Genomic DNA, 21810 nt, shown 5'->3' with positions numbered 1-21810 from the left:
TTCGGGTGCAGGAGCCCCTCTGTCCCGGGGTGCAGGCGGGGAGGGGGTAAACGCCCCCACCCCATCCCCGAGCCTCCCGCTCGCCGGCTGCCCGTTCCCCCTCTCCCTTTGCCGTGTTTAGTTAAATTTCCCCCGCCTTAGTTGATGTCACATCCTGTTCCACAGCCATCCCCTGCCAGTAGCCAGCCTTACCAATTCCTTTCCCCCCCTTTTTTTTTTTAATCCCTGTCCTCTCCCCATCACCCACCCCCCCCCCTTTTCACGGCAAACTTTTGGCAATAGCAGGGATAATCGCTTCGTGCTCCGGTGAATTTCTCCTCGCAAATGTCTTTCGAGCAGGGGAGCCATTAAAAAAAAAATTGCCAGAGAGCAGAGGAGAGAACCTGGGATCCCAATAAATATGCAAAGTGAAGGCTCTGCTAAGCAGATTTCTTGCATTGCTTCCTGGGGGTGCTGAGAGCCGCCCGGAGAATCAGCGATTTATTTTATTTTATTTTTTTAAATTGCATCTCGTTGTCTTTATTTTTTTTTGTAAATTTATTTTTAATTAAAACAATCCTAACAATAAGGGAGCGAGGAGGCAGCGAGGCGCTCGGTGATCGGCACAGGGAGGCTCGCCGGGAGGAGCGGAGGCGATCTGTATGCAAGGTGCCTAGAGCGGGGTGCGAGACATGCAACCGGCAAGCAAGCTCCTGACCCTCTTCTTTCTCATCCTGATGGGCACAGAACTCACTCAAGTAGGTTTCGCTCTTGCTTTTTCTCCCCCCACCCCCACCCCCCCTCACCTTTTTCTCCCCAACGCCATTTTCTGCTAAACCTCGAGAGCTCAAAGAAAAATAAAATTTAATCCCCCTCGAGTAGGAAATTGCACCCCCAGCCCCCCCCCCCCCCTTTTGCTGCAGCCCGTGCCGTGGGTGCACCTGCAGCGGGGCCGGGGGGGGCACAGGGTGGGGGTGCGGGCAGAGGGGGGCTGGGGAGGGGAGGAGAGGGGCTGCCTGGGGTGGGGAAGGGGCAGGGGGCTCTCCTGCAGCCCCCCTAGGGGACACGGGGCCCGTCGGTGCCCCCCCACAGCCCCACTCGTGTTCGTGGGTTGGGGGGGCTCCGTGGCCCCTCGCTGCCTACGGCTTGGGGAAGTTTGGGGCTGCGTGTCCCGTGTCCCCGCATGTCCCCCCCGTGTCCCTACGGGGATGCGCTGGGAGTGCCTGGTGGTGATCCCTGCCCGTGCAGCGGCTGGCGTGGGGGCAGCTTGACCGGGTTTTAGGGGACATTTAAGCATCCCTTAACGTTTCCATCTGTGACAGGCTTCTGGGAGAGAGAAGCATCTTATTTATTGCCCCCCCAGCCCTCCCCCCTTTTTCTCACCGGATTTTAATGCTTGCCTTTACTTTCCTGGCCCCTGCACCGAGTAAGTAGTGGGGCTGGGGGAGTGGAAGGGAGCAGGAGGGGAGGCACACGGCCACGTCCCTGGCAAGTGGAAATAAAAACTCCATTTGACTTCTCTAACATCACTGGGGAGAGGGAGGCAGCGAGGTTGTGTTTTGTGTTTTTTTTTTTTTCCTACGGACAGTGGGAAATGAAGTAAAGTAATTGCAAGAGGATGCTCTAGATTGTGGGGTTAATTGTGGTGCTGCCTAGAAGCAAAAAAAAAAAAAAAAGAGAAAAAGACGCTATAAATAGGAGGGGAATGGAGGCTTCTTAGTGTAGGAGCAATTAGCAGCTGGGCTCTCATCCTGGATGCTTTATGTAGATTATTTCTTCCTTTCTGCTGCTGACAATGCTCTCTCCTGTCGCTGCCCTGGTGCTGAAGTTTCCGTAGCTGAAGCCTTTGGGCTTTGCACCCTCGGAGTATTTCTGCTGCCCCCAGGATGAAACGGCTCGAGTAAGAGCTGCCTTAATTGCATGGAGCCCTCCAGAGAAGGGATGGGGGGGGGGGGGGGGGAATAATTCACCGGGGTGAGGGAAGACATCCAGGCTCTGGATGAGGAGGAGGGGGGGAAGGAAGGAGAGCTGTGAGTGAGTGCCCGAGAGAAGCCCATTGTGTGCGAGAGGAGGCACGCAGCAGTGCGCATGCGTTGCGCCGGACAAAGCAGCCACCGATCCCACGGCATCGCTCGGGAATCGGCAAAAAGGGGGCTCAGCACCCGGCCCGGGGCCTGGCAGCAGTGTGGGGAAGCAAAGCGGTGCCGTGGGGTCACCCCTCGCCCCGCTGCCCCTGCAGCATCGCCGCCTGCCCCAGGGAAAGCGGCCGTGGCATGGGGATGCCACTGGTGCACCCCTCTGGGTGCTGCCACCCCCTTTTTGGCTTTGTCACTCCACGTTGCTCTGCTTCGGTGGTTTGTGCAAGGACGCCGAGTTACCACCTCTCACGCTGAGGATGCCTCTGTGCCTGGCGACTTCCTCCTCCTCCTCCTGCTTTCCCTTTCCGTGAGCGCCGCGTGCCAACTTCTCACCCAACTTTAAAGCAGGGGGGGAGCGGGGAGTGAACCCCCCGAGCTGTAGAGCTGAGCGCTGCTGACTACCTCCCAGCCCTGCCCTGCCACCGGCAGGGGCTCAAAGCCTATTCTGAAGCCGTGGCTTTGCCCAGCTGGGTTTGGCCGGGGCACTTTCCTGGCATTTTCCTGGCTCACAGGGGTGGCCAGGACTCAGCGCTTGCAGGTAGCCACCTCCTGCCAGGCCCCGCGGAGCAGTCCCACCAGCCTGCCTGCTGCCTCGCCTGGCACTGCGGAGCCCTCGCCGAGTTTTAGCATCTCACTTCTGTAGCACAGCTGCCAGATGCAATCCCCAAATACGCCTTTCATCCCAGGCACCGCCCAGCTCCATGTCTTCCACGTTTAGTTCGGGGCCGGGTTCACGTCTCCATCACGTGCGTGGAGACTCTGCCTGCCCCTACAGAGATCCCGTGCTGGGGGAGGACGGACCGAGGCTCAGGGGGAGAGGTTGCTGATTCAGGCAGCATTCCCTGATGGTGCAGAAGCCCCTGCTTTCCTCTCCTCTCCCTCCTTGCAGTGGCACTGACATGCCAGCACGCAAGAAGGGAAGAAATGGAGAGGGGGACGGTTGTTAAAAGGGGCTGCAGGGGGCAAGCACGTGGCTGTCCTTCCAGCCGGCACCATGCTGGATGCCTGAAAAGCTCTTCTTGTGGAGGGGAGGGCATTGTCTTCAACATGTTGGCACTGCAGCATCCTCTGATGGTCCACCCGGGTGGGAGGAAGGATGCCTGTGCACAGCTGAGAGCGCACGGGCGATGCACACGCTGCAGGCTGCATCCCCAGTTTTGGCAGGGGCTTTGGGACCTGCCTGAGGTGGGTGGTAGGTTTTCCTTTTGGAAACAAGGGGGGGCTGCCCCTACACGCTCCCTTCCATCCCAGCCCTTTGCAGGAGCCCCCACGTGCCCCTGGCAGGCAGTGCTGGGGGGGCAGCGGGAGCCAGACCTGCACGATGCTCTGCAATTCCTTCTCGCTGCCCAAGACTGGGGCTTCCTGGGGAAAACACAGGGCTTTCTGTCCTGGTCCTCTTCTCCAGGAGAGCCCAGTTCAGCTCGCCGGGTGGCCATGAGTGAGCAGAGCCAACTTACACTCTAAGGGTTTACCCCCCCCGCCCCACGTTGCTTGTAACGTGCAGGACAGAGCTGCCAGAAGGACAGCGGGTGTGGGCAGCTGTAGTAAAGGCAGGGGTGTGGGATGCTGTCTGTCCGTCTGTCCACCCCATCGTTTTGTCCCTCCCTGTGCTGGCTGGCTCTGCTAGGATACCTCCAGGGAAAGCTCTCTGCGTTCCTCGAAGTTTGGCGGGGCAGCTGGTGCCCTGACGCTCACCCCGCAATCCCTGAAACCACACGGGAAGAAATGTGCTCCTGGAGCGGGGACGGATTAAACGTTTAGGGCTTCGGCGAGTCGAGGTGAAAAAGAACTTTGCTGTTGATTTTCCTAAATGCTCGCTGGGTCTCTCGGGGCTGTTTTGGGGGGAAGGGGGAGCGCTTACAGCCCCACCAGGCTGGGAATGTGCCTGCATGTCCCCACCCCAGAGCCTGGCCGTGGGACCCATGGGGACCTTCCCGTGCCCCCTTTGGTGGCCGGACTCTTCCCCCCCGCTGGCGGGGAGACACACATGGAAGTGGCAGGATTAAGCTGCAAATCTGCAGCCTGTAATAGGAGGCAGCTGCCTCATCTCATAAACCAATTTGTGTCTCATTTCGCTAACTTCGGCTTTAACCAATAAAAAAAGGAAGGTAATTTTCAGCCCCGGGTTGTATTTATTGCTCAAGTTATCAGTCCTTGTAATCAGTATTAGCATCACTGCGGAAAGTAATACAAAACTAATTACGATCCGAGTGAATTAGATGGATGCAGACTGTAGGCTGCACCGGCTGTGGATGAAGGTAATTCCCGAGTTACGAGCGGTGTGTTTTGGCTCGGCTTTGCCCTGGGGAAGCCACAAATAAACGGGGGCAGGGACAGGGACACCGAGGAGCATCCCTTTGGGGTGTGCTGCCCACGGGTGTCTCTGCCGGGCTTTTTGGGAGGCCTAGGTTGGAAAAGGGTACCCAAGAGGTCGATCTGGTCAGGCTGTTCCCCCTGAAGCTTGCACTTGGGGAAACTGAGGCACGGAGCCAAAGCTGTGTCTTAGCACCAGCAAATCCTGACCACAGGGGAAAAGCACCTCAAAATCCTGATTCTCCCTCTTTTACAGGCCATAGGCACTGCTTGCTGCCACCATCCCAGAGCTGAGCCCCAGCCCCTGCCTCCTGATGGCTCTGTCTGGGGTTTTGGCCCTGTGCAGCTTCCTCCCCTTTCAGGACCCAGGTCCTGGCTTGCAGCCCTCTTCCCCATCCAAAATCAGCCCAAATGCAGAAAAATCTCCTGGGCAGATGGGCAGCAGGACGAGAGCTTGGCCCAGCCCTTGGTCTAGGACTGTTCTGCAGCCAACGAGCCCGGAACAATGCCGTGTTTCCGAGCAAGCAGCGCGCCCGGCAAGTTTTCGATGCACAGGCACTTTCTGACTGGAGGCGTGCGGCTGACCCGGGGAGACACGCCAAAAAAAAAAATCATCCTTCCTAACCAAAACATTGGAGTAACAGGAGCCCGCTGAGGCGCCCGTGAAACCTGGGCTGACTTTAATGGGCTCAGCTCTCGCCCAGGGGCTCTGACGCGTGTTGGCACTCTGTTAGAGCACGGGTTTAATGTCAAGAGCAGCTTTAGCTAAACACAGATTTAGCGAAGCGAAGGCCTGCAAAGGGGATTATTCGGTTGCAGTGTGACACAAAGAGCATGTTCCTCCCGCAGAAGCATGTTTCCGCTCGCCTTGGGACAACAAAAGGGAAATATTGCTGAGTGTTTTGTGTGCAGGAGGTGTCCCAGCTCCTGCAGGGGCTTTCTGGAGCACGTTGGGTTGCCTGACCCCAAATGTGGCTGCTCCGGAGGCAAGGTGCAGCACTGGGAGCTGGCTGTCACCTGCGGCGCTGGGGACACCGCTTCCAGAGCACGTTGGGGTCTTTAAGTGCCAGTCTCTTTCTTTGCTTTCCCTGTCTGTCCATCCACACCCTGCCCGTGATGGGAGGAGGTGTGCTGGTGCAGTGCCGAGGTGGCAGGATCCAGCTCCAGGGCTGAGGCAAGCTGGTATGAGTGACAAAAACAGCCAGAAGTGAGAAAAACAGCTGAAAGGTCAAGGAAACGTGGACCTGGAGCTCTTCAGTGCCCATATACTGGTGCAGAGGGATTTCGGACACCCCCTGCTGCAAGCACAGGTGATGGGGAATGCGAGGGAAGAGGAAGACCTTTCACTAAGTTGGGGGGGGGGGGACGACATCGTCCTCCTCCCCTTAGCCCCCCCAGCGCCAGGCAGAGAGCAGAGGGGCACAGCGATGCCTCGTGTGATGCTGGGGTGGGCTCGGAGCCCTGACAGCTCCTTAACCTCAGCCCAAAGCCCCTGCTCCTCCCTTCAGCCCCTTTGTGCCCCTCCCCGCAGAGCTGCTCAGCATCCCCGGGGCTTTCTGCTGCCGGTGCTGGGGAGCTCAGCACCTCGCCCCAGCTCATGGGGTGCTCTCCCCATCCGTGTGTGACGGCAGGTAGAGGGTGGGTCCCCTCCACCCTGCTGCTCCCCCACCTCCACACAGTCCCCGTGGCTTTGCAGGGGCTGCAGCACCCGGAGGTGGGGCAGGAATAGGAACAACAGGCTGCCGGGAGGGATGCAAAGGGTCAGCAGAGACCACCAGAGGCAGGTCCGCAGCCTGTCCGTCAGCTACAGAAAAGGGTTCTGAAGAAAAGACCCTTAACCCCAGCGCCAAAGCAGAATCCCTGAAGTTACACGGCTCCAGAAAGCCGCAGGCCCTGGGAAGGTGCTGGGCCCTGCCCTGGCTGCTGCAGGCAACCAGCACGGCGGGACCCGTCCCTGCTGCGGATGTTGGGTGCCAGCTGAGCCGAGCCAGCTTGGAGCAACAGCAAGATCCGAGGCTGCTAAAATTTGGCGTGTGTATTTGAAGGCGGCCCCCTTGGCTCCCCGCGCCACCAGCGGAGCGCTCTGCTTGGGGTCTGCGGGCACCAGCTCCGCTAAAGCTTGGTGGTGAGGGAGACTCCAGCACCTCTTCTCTGAACCAGCCAGGAGAGGGAGACAATGACCGCCGTGTGTGCACACACACACACGCGCGCACACGCACACGCGTGGGGTTTCTGCGGGCGCTGACCCTCGTGGGTCTCCTTGCAGCACCCGGTCCCGTTTTGCACTGCCCCAGGAAAACAAACCTTCCAAGCGGTGGAGTTTTCCCCCGAGCAGCTATTTCAGAAGACCCTGTCATTTGCTTTTCTCTCTCTGTCCTCCTCTTTCTCTGCTCAGAAAACGTGCATGCGAGTAGCATCTTTTGTTCCCCAACTGTTCGTCCTCTCCTGCTGTTCGCTCGCTGCTCTCAGCAGCCCTCCTCTCCTCGGGGCACCTGCTCACGGGTCTTGCAGGGAGGGTGGAGACAGAGAACTCAGGGACATCAGGAGCCTTTTTTTCAAGGCAATGCCCTGGGTGATACAAAGCAAAGCGATCAGGAGAAAGGTTGAACTCGACCAGCTTGGCAAACTGGAACCGAAGAGGTTTCGGCAGATGTTACGATGGAAAGTTGCTCTCTAAGGGTCAGATCCTGAAAGGCCCGTCAGTGAATGCTGGTCTCCTGCAGCAGGTTCGTGCCCTTACTGTATTTTTTGTTGTCTTTGCTTTCTTCAGTTTTATTCTCTTGCTAGGCTTTTAAAACTGGGGAAGCCATTGGGGTAGGAAAGAGCTTTCCACATTTGCAGGTCGTTTGCTTTGGGCGTGGAAGTGACCGAAGTCATTTTCCTGCTGCCCACGGCCTAGCACAGCCCGGGGTGACCAGCAGCATCTCCGTGCCCAGCAGCCAGCACCACCTCTCGCCTCTGAAAACCTTTCATCCCTAAGAAAGGAAAACGGAGACACTTCTGGGGACCTCTTGTGTGCCCGGTCCTGCTTCGGCCCTGCTGCCGTGGGCTAAGTTTGCGTGGCCTTGCCACCGAGAGGCTCTGGGGAAGGGCCCTGGCTCTCTGCCGGCACAGCTGTGTCCTAAGGGCTTAGCACCATCCTGCTCAGCTCTCAGTGCATTCAGGCACTGACCTTTCTGAAAAGGTATGGGAGAACCGTGGGTCTCATGCTGTCCCTCCCTTAACGCCCCTTATGTTAGCAGCAAAGACTCCCAGGACCCTGCTTCCCTTGGCTATTTCACGAACACTGGAAGCAAAAGAAGCAAATTCAGACTGATTTCTCCCACGGTTCTGCACACGCAGCCTCTCCCTGAGCTGGCACAGAGGGCTCCACGCCAGGCGGCCAGAGCAGCGCTGCTGGTTGCTGGGGGTGGGCTGGGGAATTGCATGGGGGTCGTGGTGCTGGGCCCCTCCTTGCATGGCAGGGACCGGTGACTGCTGCTCCTCTGAGCCCTGCCATCCCCGCCTGCAGAAGCTTTAATCATTGCCCAGCATCTGAGGGCACGTGAATGAAATCAGGTGTGTGTGGTGTCAGGAAACGAATGTTTCTTCAGTCCTGGTGGAATCCCCAGCAAGGCACAGGAGTGCTTTTTCCCTCACTGAATACAACTTTAGATGATAACGGGTCTGTAGGTCTAAGTCCTTTGCATGTGTTTGGAGTAGGCAAATACGAGGGACAAACTTTACCTACAAATTCAGTTTCAGAATGAACATCGGGATGATTTGAGCGTAGCTCTCCAGTGTTTTACATGGTATGATATCAGATACGCCACCAGGGTCTCAGTGCAGTGCTGAGCACAGCACAAGCACCTGCTTAGAGCAGCACAGGCTGAACTGAGGCAGAACAGGAGCTGCAATTTTTTTTTCTAAAATATTGAAGTCATGCAAGGCTTTTGCCTGAAGAACCTGTTCATGCACAGGTTGAAACACCTGATACACCTCCTTGGTGCTGACCACCTTCACAGGCACGACTGTGCACAAGCTGACAGCAGTTTTGCCATGGAAGGGATGCCCAAAAACTCGAGGAAGACCTGTTTCTGGGTGCAACCAATCTCATGGGATGGAAGTAGTTTAGCTAGTTCAGGAGCCCGGAGCAGGACAGTTTCTGCCCCAGAGTCAGGAGTGGTTTTCTCACTGATTTCAGCGCAGCAGACGGACCTGTCGGCTGGCTGGCTTACTGGGGATAGCGCTGGTCTGTCCTGAACAGCGGGGAAAAGGGCAGGGGCGACAGGGTTAAGGGTGCTGGGAAGCGAGGACAGGGAACAACATCCCAGACTTGACCAGGCAGTGCCACCCAGCTGGCAGCGTCCCATCTTGCTGCTGTGCTGTCGGAGGGGCAGGATCCGACCTGGCGTCCGCGCTCACGCTCTAACTCATCTCTTTTTCTCCACCTGGTGGACTTGCTAAATGTACGCTCAGTGCTTCACTGAAACTCCCTTGCGCTCGCTGCAGAGACAGCTCCACTCTGCTGCCATCCGTCCCTGGTCTCTCTGCCCACAGCAGCAGTGCTGGGGGGCACTGGGACAATCCCATGCTAAGGGCCAGGTCCCCAGCCAGGGGCAAGGTCCCTTTAGGGACACGCCAGCTCTGCAGAGAACGCATTTCAGGGCATGGTTCCCTACTTCCCCATTTGGGATTTGCTCTGCACACTGGCCTGGGTGCTGTGTGGCAAGGAAGTCCTGGGGGGGGTCACAGCCTTGGGGCGCCCCTCAGTGCCCTCACAGCTGTGACACCCACCACCCCCAGGAGCTGTGCCACGGGAGGAACGGTGCCAAAGGAGGCAGATTTGGACCTCGTCTGATCAGACCCCCACGGGGCCCAGCCAGGCTGGGGGTGCTGAGGCTGTGGGGCAGTGCAGGGGGTCCTGGAGCAGGGCCGTGGTGGCTGCTCCATCGTGCTGAGGCTGGTGCTGTGCTGGTGGAGCAAGGGGCACCACTTCTATCCTCTGGAGAGGGCCAGGGGATCAACTTCACAATTTGTTTTGCACTGAGTGATTAAGGTCAGTTTAGGGAAGGACGTGCAGGGGACCTCAGCTCTCTGCTGGCTGAGGATCTGAAGCCACCGGGACAGTTCTGCAAACCCCTTTGGGAAACCTGGGTCACAAACGAGTGCTGTCTCGGTGCAGAGGAGCAGCATGGGGCAAAGCCACCACCCTGTTCACAGCCTAACAGCCCACGGTTTGCCTCCGAGCCGCACCAGGCACAGAAAGCCAGGTTTCTTCAAACTGCAGGACGTTTGGGGGACGTTTTGGCAGCACCCAGTGCTGTCCCACCCCCCCCGGCCATACAACCCTGCCTGTTGGGAGCGGGGCGAGAGCAGCGTTAGGGGTGGCGCTGCCAGCTGGAGGGCAGGCTGATTTCCTGGCACATTTTGGTTTAGCTCCAGCGTGGTGTGTCACGGTGCTGGCGGACGGCTGAGGCTGCAGCGTGCCGAGGGGGCACGCAGGAACGTGGGGGATGCTCCGATACACCACAACCCGGGGCGGGGGGGGGGGGGGGGGGGGCGGCTGCAGGCCTGGCGACCACCAGGTGCCACCCCTGGGTCCCACCCCTCGTGGTTTGCAGGGGAGCCCCCTGCACCTGAGTATTCACAGGGGGGGCGCGGCTGCAGAGTGCTGCTCCTGACTCCCCCCGGTGGCCAGCAGCTCCCTTTTGTCCCCCGGAGAAGCAGCCTCTCGGGCAGGGGGGGCCTTCCACAGTGTCCCCGGGGGGGCTGCGCGCCCTCCAGCCCCCCGGCCCCGCACCTTGGCCCCGCAAAGCCCCGCGCCCCCCCCCCCCCGGCAGCCGGCAGGGGGCACCGCAGCGCCGCGCCGCATAGGGGAGCCGCCCCCCGGCCCCGGCCCCCGCCCGCGACCCCCCCCCGGCTCTTTTCCTCCCGCCTTCTCCCCCCCCCCCCCCCCCCCAGGTCTTTTCCCCTCTCCCCAGCTCTTTTTCCCCACCACCACCACCACCTCGTACCGGCTCCCCGCCTCTTTCCCCTTCTCCCCCCAGTTTTCCCCTTCACCCCAAATCTTTCCTCCTCTCCCCGACTCCTTTTCCCCGCTCCCCGAATCCACCCCCTTCTCCCCAATTCTTTCCCCCCCGTCCCTAAACCTTTCCCTCCCCCCTTCCCCTACCCCTCCCCAAAAGCAGATCTCTCGCCCTCCCCCAAATTCCCCGCTCCCCCCTCCCCTCCCCAAACCCCTTCTCCCCTCCCCAAACCCCTTCTCCCCTCCTTCTCCCTCTCTCCCCTCTGCCTCCCACCCGCCCTCCGCAGCCTCTCCGGCTAGGCTGGGCTCTCCCTCCCCCCCCCCCCCCCTCCTACCCACCCTGCCCCTCCCTCCCGGTCCCGTCCCTCCTCCTGCAGCCGCTCGGCTCCGGCTGGGGCGCGCCCGGTGGCGGCGGGCGCAGGGAGGCAGCCCCGCTCCGGGACCGGCTCCCGCACCGGCACCGGTTCCGACACCGGTTCCGACACCCTCAGCATCCTCGGTAGCCCCGGGCAGGGCCGTGGCGAGGTTCTGGACGATGGGAAGGCGGCGAGAGGCGGTGGCGGTGGCCGGGCGGCTGGCGCAGCCCGTCCCCAGCGGCATGGAGCCCGGCGCCGGTGCAGAATGAAGGGTGCGCGGCGCCCCCCCCCGCAGACATGTCTGTGCCTTTACTCAAGATTGGAGTGGTCCTCAGCACCATGGCCATGATCACCAACTGGATGTCGCAGACGCTGCCCTCCCTCGTGGGGCTCAACACCACCAAACTCACGGCGGCCTCGGGCGGCACCTTGGATCGCAGCACGGGAGTAAGTGCGGGGGGCCGGGGGGGGGAACCTGGGGGGGGGGGGTCGGGGTCTGCCCGGAGCATCCCTGCCTCCGGGGGTGGCTGCGCCCCGGCTCCCGCCCCGCTCCCCCCGGCCGCCCGGTCCCCCCCCCGCCCGGGTGCCCCCCGGGTCGCCAAAATCCTTCCTTGCCTAAATCCCACCCCGGGACCCCCCCTCGGGCCGTCTGGGTTTGTCCTTGCCACCACCCCCCCCCCCCCCGGCAGACCCAGCGGGAGCCCCCCCCGCTGCAAAGAGCAGCGCCCCGTGGTGGGGGGGGGAGGCAGCGCTGCTGCCCCTCGGGTGATGGGGGCATCACCCCGGGGGGGTGCTTTACCAGGGCCCCCCCCGCGCTGTGCAGGCACGGTCAGGTCGGTTTGGGGTCGCGGGGGCTGGCAGGAGATGGGGGAGTGGGGTGGCGGTGCGGGGAGCGCCCCCAGTTCCGCTCTGGGGTTCACCCATCCCGAGCCATGGGCAAAGTGGGGGGGCTTTGCCCTGCCTCCAGCCAGAGGATCGCAAAGTTTCCCTCGGCGCTGCTCTGCCGTCGCCCGGCGAAGCAGCTTGGGACAGCAGGTGCAAGTCCCGCAAGGTCTCGTTTGCTTCCCTGCCTTTAATCAATAGTCGTTAATGGGATGGAAAATGCAGCGGAGGAGTTGCGGTGTATTTCGGTCGTGCCTTACGTTTCCTGTCCCTGTTGTGCTGGAGGGCTGCTACGGTGGCTGGTCCTGCCACTTTGGAAATGGCTGAGGAAAACAATCCCTCCGTCTTGTCTTCCTGTAGCAGGAAAAAACGGGAATCTTTCGCCTCCAGGCTGCATGCTTGTGCCTTAGAAAAGAGCTAACGTATTTCAGCTCTGCTGTTCCAGGATGAGTATTTCATGTAGTGGCTCTGCTGGTTGTGAATGAAGCTAGGGGTTTTTTTTTTCCCATTTTACCGGGGATGATGAGACCTTTTGGTTTTTTTTTATTTTTGGTTACTTTTGCTAGAGAATCAAATTGTTTGTCTGCTAGCCGTCTCTCAGTGAGTGTCTGTCCACATGGGTATTTGCAAGGTTATTTGTAATATATTAAAACTGTAGAAAGAACATTTCCCTTTCGGTTGGCAAAACAGTGGTACCTTCAAAGTGAGCGGAGGCTGAATTGTGATTAAATAATGTATTTTGCAAAGTGCTGCGAGATCAAAGGGAAATTAAGATCAGAGAGCTTTGGAGAGCACAAGGGACACGGGGGGGCTGGGGCATGTGCTGTGTTTGGGGCTGGGCTCCCTTTCTGCGCTGCGTCCTGGAAGCTCTGACGGAGGCACCGATCCTGCATCCCTTTGCTGCGGGCGTGCTTCGTGAGGCACAGCACCAGGGTTTCCCTGTCCGGAACCCACAGAACGTCTGGAGAGAAGTGGCTGTCCTGGTGAACCTGGCAGAGGACGGGGGAAACATAACTCCTGGTATCTGCTTCCTCAGAAGAGCTGATTTTCCTGTCGCCGGCTCCAGGAGAGCTCTGCAGATGCTCATTGATCACTGCTCAGCTCTCAGCCAGGACACCGTACGCCCCCTGTTAGCTCGGGCACATCCTTCTCCCGGTGTCAAGGAGAAGATGAGTGCTCTGTAATGACAGCCGGGCGGCGGATTTCCCACCAGCTCGGCACCCCGCTGCGCTCGGTGCCTTACAGCACGCTACCCACCCTCTCTGCGGCACGCCTTTCCTCCTGTCCCTGCTTCCCCACTTGCGTTGCCCTGTCTGCTTCAGCTCTTGCTCTCCCTTTTAGACCCTTCCTTTATTTGTCCCCAATCCATATTTTTGCATTGCAAGTGAATTCTGCCGGCTGGGCCCTCGGAGGAGCTCCCTCCGCTTGCTGCACAGCCCCAGTATCTCTCACTCCGTGCTGCTTCCTCCCTCCTCTTCCTCGTTCGGCTCCCCCCACCCCTCCCTCCGTGACTTAACCCGTCTTTCCCTGTGTTAATTAGGTGTTGCCTACCAACCCAGAGGAAAGCTGGCAGGTCTACAGCTCTGCCCAGGATAGCGAGGGACGTTGTATATGCACAGTGGTGGCACCTCAACAGACGATGTGCTCGCGTGATGCCAGGACAAAGCAGCTGAGACAACTATTAGAAAAGGTAACGGCTGACCCGCTCTGGGCAAGGTGGTTTGGTTTGACGTGGCACAGGGGGTAAAAACACGAGAGAGTTGGGCTGAGCCTTCGTTTCCAGAAAAGACAGCCCCCTTGGGCCAGCCCTCCCGTGCTGTCGCTGTCCCCAGGCATGCAGTGGAGAATAATCAGCCAGGAGGACAAATATCTAAATATTTCTGAGGCACGGAGGAAAAGGGACCATGGCCTGAGGTCAGGTTAAAACTGCTGAGATCAAAGCAATGATATTGAATCACATCAGTTTAAAAAAAAAAAAAAAAAAAAAGGATGTGACTTACTCTTTTTTTTTTTTCATTACATTAACACAAGCAGTTTGAAAGGATGAGCCTCAACAAGGTGAGAGGAGATAGAATTAAAAAACCAAAGCCCATGCACTCTTAGCGGAGCTGATATTAAAAAAAGGTCGACTAGAACAGTACGAGCTGTCAACATCAAATATTATAGAAATGGCAGTTAGTGGTTTTCTTTCTAATGTTGACATCCACTTGATTAGTTTTTAATAGTCTGCTGTCCGAAGAGATCAAAGAATCTCATTAGGGAAACGTTCCTGATAACAAGAAATTTTCTAGATAATAGATTTCATTGAAGAGATGCCGTTTCATGCGAAATGGTCCTCTTCTCTTTAAAATATAAGTGGACTCGTGTGCTGGATATGTAATTATCCTTTGTGCCCTAATGCTACGTTGGCGTGTGTTGTGCATGACAAAATAACTTCCACCCTGATGCTCTCGGGAAGTTGATGTATTAGGAACTCATAACAGCATTAAACCTACACTTAACTGATTCTCCTACGTGATAAGGACAATAAACTCAGACAGAAAACACTTAGCCCTTAAACAGCAATTTTGTATGTCATAGGCTTCTAAAAATAATCGCACTCAAGCCTCTATTTCTCTAAGCAATACCGGCAATTGGTCCGGCAGCACATTTGTCTGAGAGGCAGCAGGCATTGTGCTAGCAGCTGCTGCGGCAGTCAGAGCCCGCTCGTGTTCCCAGAACTGCTCACATGCAGAAAACAAGCAGGGTTTGACCCAATGCCCTCTGCTAATGGGCAGGCGAGCAGGGTGTAGCAGCCCTGGGATACCAGCAGGTGCACTGCGGAGGGTGGAAACGCTCGGGGATTTTTTCCCTTGGGCAGCTCTCCGGCTGCGAGTGGATAAAGTGAGGGGGGAGCGGTACGTGAAGGCATGTGTTCTGGGGATGTGCTACCTGCCTGCGGATCTGTCTGCATCTCACTCCTACGCTAACCTATATCAAAACCCCAAAATAAAGAGTAGGCTCTTGGTGCCAGACATCTGATCTTGATCGAGGCTGAAATGATAATCCCTATAGGAAAACGCAACTGCAGCGGAGAGCTCCCAGCTCCCCAGGAAGGATTTCAGACCTGGATGCTTCTTCCCCCAGTCTGACATTTTACCTCTAGTTTTGTGATGGGAAAACTCTCACCTCCGGATTTCTCTCTGCCAGCAGATGAAGAAGCATAATGTGTCAGAGAGGTATTTCTGTTTGGATTTTCAAAGCAGGAAACCTGGCACTCACCTACAGAAATAATAAGGCATTGCTTTTGTGGGCCAGAAGAAAGCTGCTTTTCTGTGTGTATGTGTACACGAGGCAGTTACAGCATCCTCAGTGAAAATCTCTGCACAGGGGCACCAGCAGCCAAAGGCAGCTTGAGGTTCCCAGCTGCCGAGACCCCAGCTCCCCTCAGCACATGGGCACGGGTCCTGCTGCTTGCAGGTGATTCCTGGGCACCCCGTCAGTGTGAGGAGCAGCAGGTGCGAGTGAGCTAAGGTGAGCGAGGTCTGCTCGCCACCGCACGAGCTGTTCAGGCCGCCTTCTGACACCGAGGTGTCTGAGCTCATCCTTGGCGGCCGTGCGCGGAGCCCTTCCTGCCTTCCGTGCGTCAGGTGCTGAGGCCAGATCCTGGGCTGCGTCCAAACCCAGCCGTCACCGAAATCCTGTTCACGAACAGATTATGTTTTATCTTCAAATGGATTTTTTTTTTTTTTTTTTGGCCCTGTTATCTGGGAGGACTTCCTCCTCTGACAGTTAAACCACTTCTCGTTTCCTGCCAACGCTTATTCTTTGCCAGCACTGATTTCCAGCTTAAACAGTTCTTCTTGTTCCTTTGATACTCGCTGAGGTGTATTTACAGAGGACAATGATCTGCTCAGCATTCCACAATCCTTATAAAACGGACTTCTCTTGTACCGATCCCTTGGCTGAGTCCCTCTCTCTGCCACTTTTTCCTGTAGACCACAACAATCTCCCTCAAGATGTCTCAAGCTATTGCTCCATCAGTTTGTCCAGCTACCCCAAGCTCAAGCTAAGCATTCATCCTGCCTCAGACCCCCAAAACGGGCTCTGAACTGCCTTCCTGAGCTGATCAGGACTGGTCTGTGATTCAAGACGACAAAGAAGTCATCCTGACCTCTTGTCGAAGGTGACGAGAACAGAACTGGAAGTTTTGCCTGTATCAGTTTTCTCTTTTGAATGCTAAAGTGCACTCTTTTCCCCAAGACAATCACAGGTACCTCTCTCTCATCAGCTTGATGGAAAATGAGGTTTCACGTTGAGAGCGCACGCTCAGCCAGTGGGGGCGAAAAGCATTTTAGCTGCTGTTCGAGGGTAGTAGCTAATGGATGAAGCTGAGGGAATCTGAGACAATATCCTCAGGTCTCAGTTCATTAGAGCACTTATGTACACGCTTAAGTTTAAGCTGTGAGCAGTCTCATTGAAATCTAATCATGTGCCGAAGTACTTTGCTGGATCAAGGGCTTAATATGCTAATGAAGGAAAACAAGTAGATCTCCAGATGATGAAGCACGCATTACTGTCAGAGATTAGGAATGACGGAGGTTGAGTTTTTACCAGTCTGGCCAGAATCCCGCCTGGCTGAAAACAATACAGGCAACAAATAGCGAGAGTCTGAACTTGTAAAACACATCCCTAAAATAGCACGGCGGCTAATTTTAGACGTCTGAGTTTAGAGCCCTGCGAGGAGGCTAATTTCCTCTGCCGTCAGGGGAGAGGCAGGCTCCTCCAGAGGTGATTCAGAGCAGGAGCCTGAGCGAGCTGCTCTGATTCACTTCCCAGCACAGTCTGTTCTCCCTCTGCACGGTCCGAGAGCAGCGCCGGGAGCCCCCTGCTCAGCACCTGCAGGGCCGGGTGCTGGTGCACACCATGGTATGGTCGCAGCGCTGCTCGTCTGATTGCTTGGCCTAAAGTTGGGGCTGGGCATGAGTGGGCTAAATGAGATCAATTTTGTGCGACCCCAACAAGTCGTTCCTATTCCGACCCGTTGAAACAATTCTGCTACGTAGATATGGCTTGACTCAAAGGAGAATAGACTGGATTAACAGGATAAGGATGTCTAAGAGGAGGGATTGCAGGCAAGTCATGCTTGTCTGAGGCCTCTCCTCTCCCTCCAAGGGGCACCCTCCAGCCCAGGTGCTGCGGAGGGTCTCAGACTGACAAATACCTTCACCTCTGCTGAGGACGACTATTAAAGCCCCAGAGCAGTTGCGCTGGTCGTACAAAACGTTTCCTCGCCGCTGGCCTTTGAAATACCAGCTGCCCATACATTTTTAATGGTTCCCTGTAATAGTTTTCTTGTCGGCGTGCATGAGCGATGGGCGTTTTGATCACTTCGGAGATGCAGACACGCAAGTTGGCATTTGACCTGCGCTGCTTTCAGCAGGCAGGCTGCGAGAGCCCGATGCACGCGGGTGTCCCACCTCTAAGGTAAGTCGCAGCAGCACCGTGTGGTCTGCTGGAGGAAGCGCTGCCCTTACACCCTTCTTTCCCCATCTCAGCTTTCTGCGTTTTTGCCCCATCATGGACAGAGTTGGAGCGGAGCTGGAGGGCTCTGGGAAGCGACTCACAGAGATGGTTTTGGCTCACAGTTGGGTTTTGCTCAGACGCCCACAGAGGAAGAGGCTTGAACCGGGAGGCCTTTGATGCTAGGCACCGTGCAGCGCCGTGCTTGGATGCCTGATTCACTTTGAACACAGGCATCATCCCCGCTAATGCCGTCAGGGCCGGGGCATTTCTGTGGGTACCGTGGCAGTGGTGGGGGCACTGCTCGTGGGATGAGCCCCAGAATGTACCAACCATGGTACAAACACAACCCTCCCCGATGCAAAGACCTTTAATTGCACCCCTTGCTTGATGCTAAATATGTGCTTAGGTACTTGCCTAAGTCAGAGCTTCATTTGCCCTCTCGCAGCCTGAAAAATGAGAAGCAAATCTCTTAGTAAGTCAGAGGACAGCCGGCCTTCCAAATCGGGTCATTCAAGCTATCATTTCACCCCGTTCCTTACACCTCCGCCACAAGCAGCTTTTTCTCACGAGGAGCCCGGCCAAACCTTGCATCATTCCTTCGGCAGGGCCAGATGGGCACACGGGGGGACGCAGGAAAGCGCCCGGCACAGCACCCACCCGCGGGGCAGGGATGCACCCGTTATTCCCCAGCTCCGGGGCGCCCTCGCCTCTAGCTGGATTCGTTGTGGCAGACGCTGCATAAACCGTAGGGCTGTTTGGGTAACCGAGTTTTACTAGCTGGGAGGAAAGTTTGCACTTAGGCAATCAGTGTCACTTACATGCATGAAGGAATGATAACGTGCATCTCAGCAGAGGCGTTTCTCGGAGTCGGATGTGCTCCCGTTAAACTAATAGGCTCTCCTTGTGCAGCAGCAGGCGTCGGGTGCTCTTCCAGACCGAAAGAGGCCGTTACCACTAATGCACCTCATACTTGACTACAGCCCTCATTTGCACGTGGGATCGCTGAGTTATTCTCTGCAGCACGGCAGAATAAACGTTTATGAAACCACTTTGCTCTGGTTTGGAGCGTGGGGTCATAATATGAGGAGATGCTGTTGATTAGCCAGTAAATAATGCATCTGCTGATTGCCCTTTAGCTTTGTTGACTCGGGGAAAATGTCAGCATCTGCATTCGGCCGCGAGCAGCACTGCCCTGCTGCTGAATATGTGCCTTGTGCGTGACAAGTCCCTTCTCGTTTGACAGGTGCAAAACATGTCCCAGTCGATAGAGGTGTTGGACAGGCGGACTCAGAGAGACCTACAGTACGTGGAGAAGATGGAAAACCAGATGAGGGGACTGGAATCCAAATTCAAGCAAGTGGAAGAAAGCCACAAGCAGCACCTGGCAAGGCAGTTTAAGGTAGGTGTGCTTTCCAATCCGCTAACCGAGCCGTGGCCGGAGATGCCGCGGGGCGCGCACTGTGTCCCCAGCCCTGCTTCACTGTGCTCGTGGCCACCCAGCCACCCTCCTGTCCAAAGCAGGGCCAGATCCAGGTCGCAGCATTGCTTCCTCTGCCACAGAGCATTTTTCTGCAGGGTAAAAGCCTTTATCGCCACATTCCCATACCCACAGGCTGGTGGTGCCCCAACAAGGCTGGGCTCCGTGCTGGGAGAGCCTGGGCAGGATGAGGCCAGGCAGAGCTGGGGCTTCCTCCTGTCCCCATCCCCACCCCTGCCCGGCTCCAATTCCCCTTGGGAAGAGCCAAGACCAGAGGCTTTGTGTTCATTTCTCTACACACCAGGCTCTCGCCCCTTCACTGCCCTCCTTGGCGGGGTTGTATCAGTGGGGCAATCAGTCAAGCAAATAACCCCCCCCAAAAAAAATCAGTGTTTTTCACTGATTCACAAATTCGGCTGTCATCAGGCTGGCCAACTGAGCACCTTCAGGGGTGCGAATGTCCAGTTTTGAATAAGGATGTTGGCAGCAGAGCCAGCGCCTTCTGGTCAGTGATGTGCCTTTTGTCCTGGTGTCACGCAAATTAGGAGGACAAAATGGCCATTTAAATGAGGCTGCCAATGCAGCAGCTTTCCAGAACTTGGCTGAGACCAAATGAAATTGCCCAAAAGAGACTGCCAGTACTATTTGTAATGTTACACTTCTGTAATATATTGGATTAAGAATTAAGCACAAATTGGGAAGATTTCTAGTGAAATCTGGGGACAGGTCCCAGTGATCCCCATCCTGCTGCCCAGCTGACTGGTGTTTTAAACCAGATATTTCTTAATTGATACGTTACATGCTGAAATACCAAGATTATGTGATAAAAAGCTGGGAAGAAAGCTCTTAAAACTTTCCACCAGCTCTGCCTCCTCCACTCCCCATCCCCAGGACCCTGTTTAGCTCTGCAGCCAGGATGCCAGGCCCAGCTCTCTGAGTGGAGCAAGAGTTTGGTTTTTTTTTTGTTCTTCTCCATTCAGATGAGTTTAATGCTCCCCAGCGCCTGCCAGGGAGCTTGCACCAGGTAGCCCGAGCCACTAAGAAAATAAACAAACAAATTCCCCACGTGCAAACCACAGGAGGGAAAGCCTTTTGACTTAAATAGGAGGCAAAGAAACGAGGCTGGGGGCCAGTTTCTGATGCTGTCCACCCCGGAGCTGCTTCACCAGGCAGGCAGAGGTCATAGCCTGAGCCTGCCCCTGCGCTGCTCTGGCTGGTGTAAGCAGCGCCAGGTATACCCTGTACACTGACATGCTTCATTAACGGGTAGGTGCATGCATATTTATGTCTACTCATTAGCTGCTGGAGCAAAGCATCCTTAACAAAATGCTGCACACTGTGCCTTTAAACAAGGCCTTCGTTTAATTAAAAACAAAAAAACAAAAACAAGCCTTCGTTGCAGCAAAATAAATTTGGTAATGACTTGGATTTTTATGTTCTTCATAGCAGGCCTGAAAACAGTAAGGAATTTTTGTATGATTTGCTGCCAAAGCATCATTTTAAATAACAGCCACAGCATTTTGTTTCTGCTAATGCCAGCGTTAAAATATGAGTGGTTTGGAGATCTTGTGTTGTTTTTTGTTTTGTTTTGTTTTGTTTTCTCTTTAGTTCCGTATTTGTCTATGAATGGCTATCTATATAAGGCAGGTTAGTGAGCTAGATCCTCAACAGTATTTCATTTTCTTGCTTACAGGGCTAACTTAAAAGCAAGTTTTTTCAATGCTGCAGTGACTGAAGAAGCAGTTCACTCCCATGTAACCATGAAAAGAGGGCCACAGAGCATTTTGCACCATGCATTTATTTTTTTGATTATTTTCCAAATTAGCACCATATCTCACTAAGGAACCTTGAACCACACAACCGAGATCTTCCTTTGCATGCAATTGTAGATGCATTTCATGAATAGTTTGAAACCCTTGTCAATGCATATATATTATTTTATTTTATTTTTTGGAAAGAAAAAAAAAAAGAACTCTTTGTGTATGTGATCTGAAGCATGTAACCCTAAGATGTTGCATTCTAAAAATGACAAATAAAGGCCTTTCCCAAATATTTTGGTGTTCTGCAGCCTGTTTAATATGTTCTTTCCAATACATCATTTGGACCAAAATAATAATTTAAATAATTTTAATGATAATAATTTTGGGATATGAACATTGCACTCACGTAGGAAGCAACCAGGTCAAGGCAGAGTGTTGCAGATTTTTGCACGCATAGCACTGAACCAAGCTTATTTTAACCTTGCAGGCAATAAAAGCGAAAATGGAGGAACTTAGGCCTTTGATACCAGTGTTGGAAGAGTACAAAGCCGATGCAAAATTGGTATTGCAGTTTAAAGAGGAGGTCCAGAATCTGACGTCAGTTCTAAACGAACTCCAGGAAGAGATTGGCGCCTATGACTACGAAGAGCTTCAGAACAGAGTGTCAAATCTTGAAGAAAGGCTTCGTGCATGCATGCAAAAATTAGGTAGGCTCAGAACAACATGGTGGCACTGGCTAAACACCATCGATGTTAAAACACACGTCACGTCTGCAGACAGAGATGCTAGACCGGACATCTCCCGGTGCCTCGCCTGGCTGCGAGAGGAGCTCGCCCGGCCAGGCTCGATCCTGCAACTACCTGCGCTATAAGTAGCATCCGTCCTGGGAGTAGTCCTGCTGAGGATTACTTGCACGACTGATGTTGCTCATGGTGCAAGTGCTTCAGGATCGGGCCCGTAAGTAGGCATGTGACTCTTTGCAGCATTTGCATAAGCGGGCGGTGAAATGCGGCGACACGCGGCCTCTTAAACAACGCTTATGCACAGCAAACACATGCACCCGTTCCGCTTACGCATCGGTGTCCAACCCGTTTGCTAACTGGAGCTGGCACATTAGCAAATGTCTCTGCACCCCGCTTAAGCAGCGAGCGTGCAGGCGGGGACCCAGTTTTCCTTTTTCCTTTTGCATCTTGCAAACCACTGTCGAGAGGAGCATGATGGTGTAGCCGGTGCGGGCTCGCGTTCGGTGCGGACTGTGCAGGATGGGACCCCTCCCCGCCTCCTCCCTCCCCAAAAGAGCCGGGAGCCCCTTGGGTCATAGCAGTGCTAGCACCAGGGAGATGCCCCCGAGCCCTTCGGATGGCTTTGGCTGCCCAAGCACCCGCCCGAGGGG

The 21810-nt window shown here is 55.6% G+C and overlaps 1 protein-coding gene across 3 annotated transcripts in view; it reads left to right on the top strand.

The window, feature by feature from the left end:
* Nucleotides 1-244: 244 nt before the first annotated feature.
* Nucleotides 245-21810, top strand: part of OLFM1 (olfactomedin 1) — a 31560-nt gene continuing 9994 nt past the window's right edge. Inside the window, exons 1-4 of one of the 3 annotated variants that reach the window (XM_013188838.3) lie at nucleotides 245-737; nucleotides 13216-13365; nucleotides 18424-18579; nucleotides 20905-21124. In XM_013188838.3, coding sequence (XP_013044292.1) covers nucleotides 672-737; nucleotides 13216-13365; nucleotides 18424-18579; nucleotides 20905-21124 — 592 coding nt within the window. In that variant the 5' untranslated portion in view covers nucleotides 245-671. Of the gene's footprint in view, nucleotides 738-10779; nucleotides 11241-12492; nucleotides 12696-13215; nucleotides 13366-18423; nucleotides 18580-20904; nucleotides 21125-21810 lie in introns of those variants that run through there. The other 2 variants (XM_066980730.1, XM_013188841.3) reach the window with 2 other exon arrangements.

Source organism: Anser cygnoides, chromosome 20 (genome assembly GCF_040182565.1).
Source record: "Anser cygnoides isolate HZ-2024a breed goose chromosome 20, Taihu_goose_T2T_genome, whole genome shotgun sequence".
Taxonomy (NCBI): domain Eukaryota; kingdom Metazoa; phylum Chordata; class Aves; order Anseriformes; family Anatidae; genus Anser; species Anser cygnoides.
The sequence above is the reverse complement of the archived record's forward strand: the minus strand, read 5'-3'. Positions and strand labels throughout refer to the sequence as shown.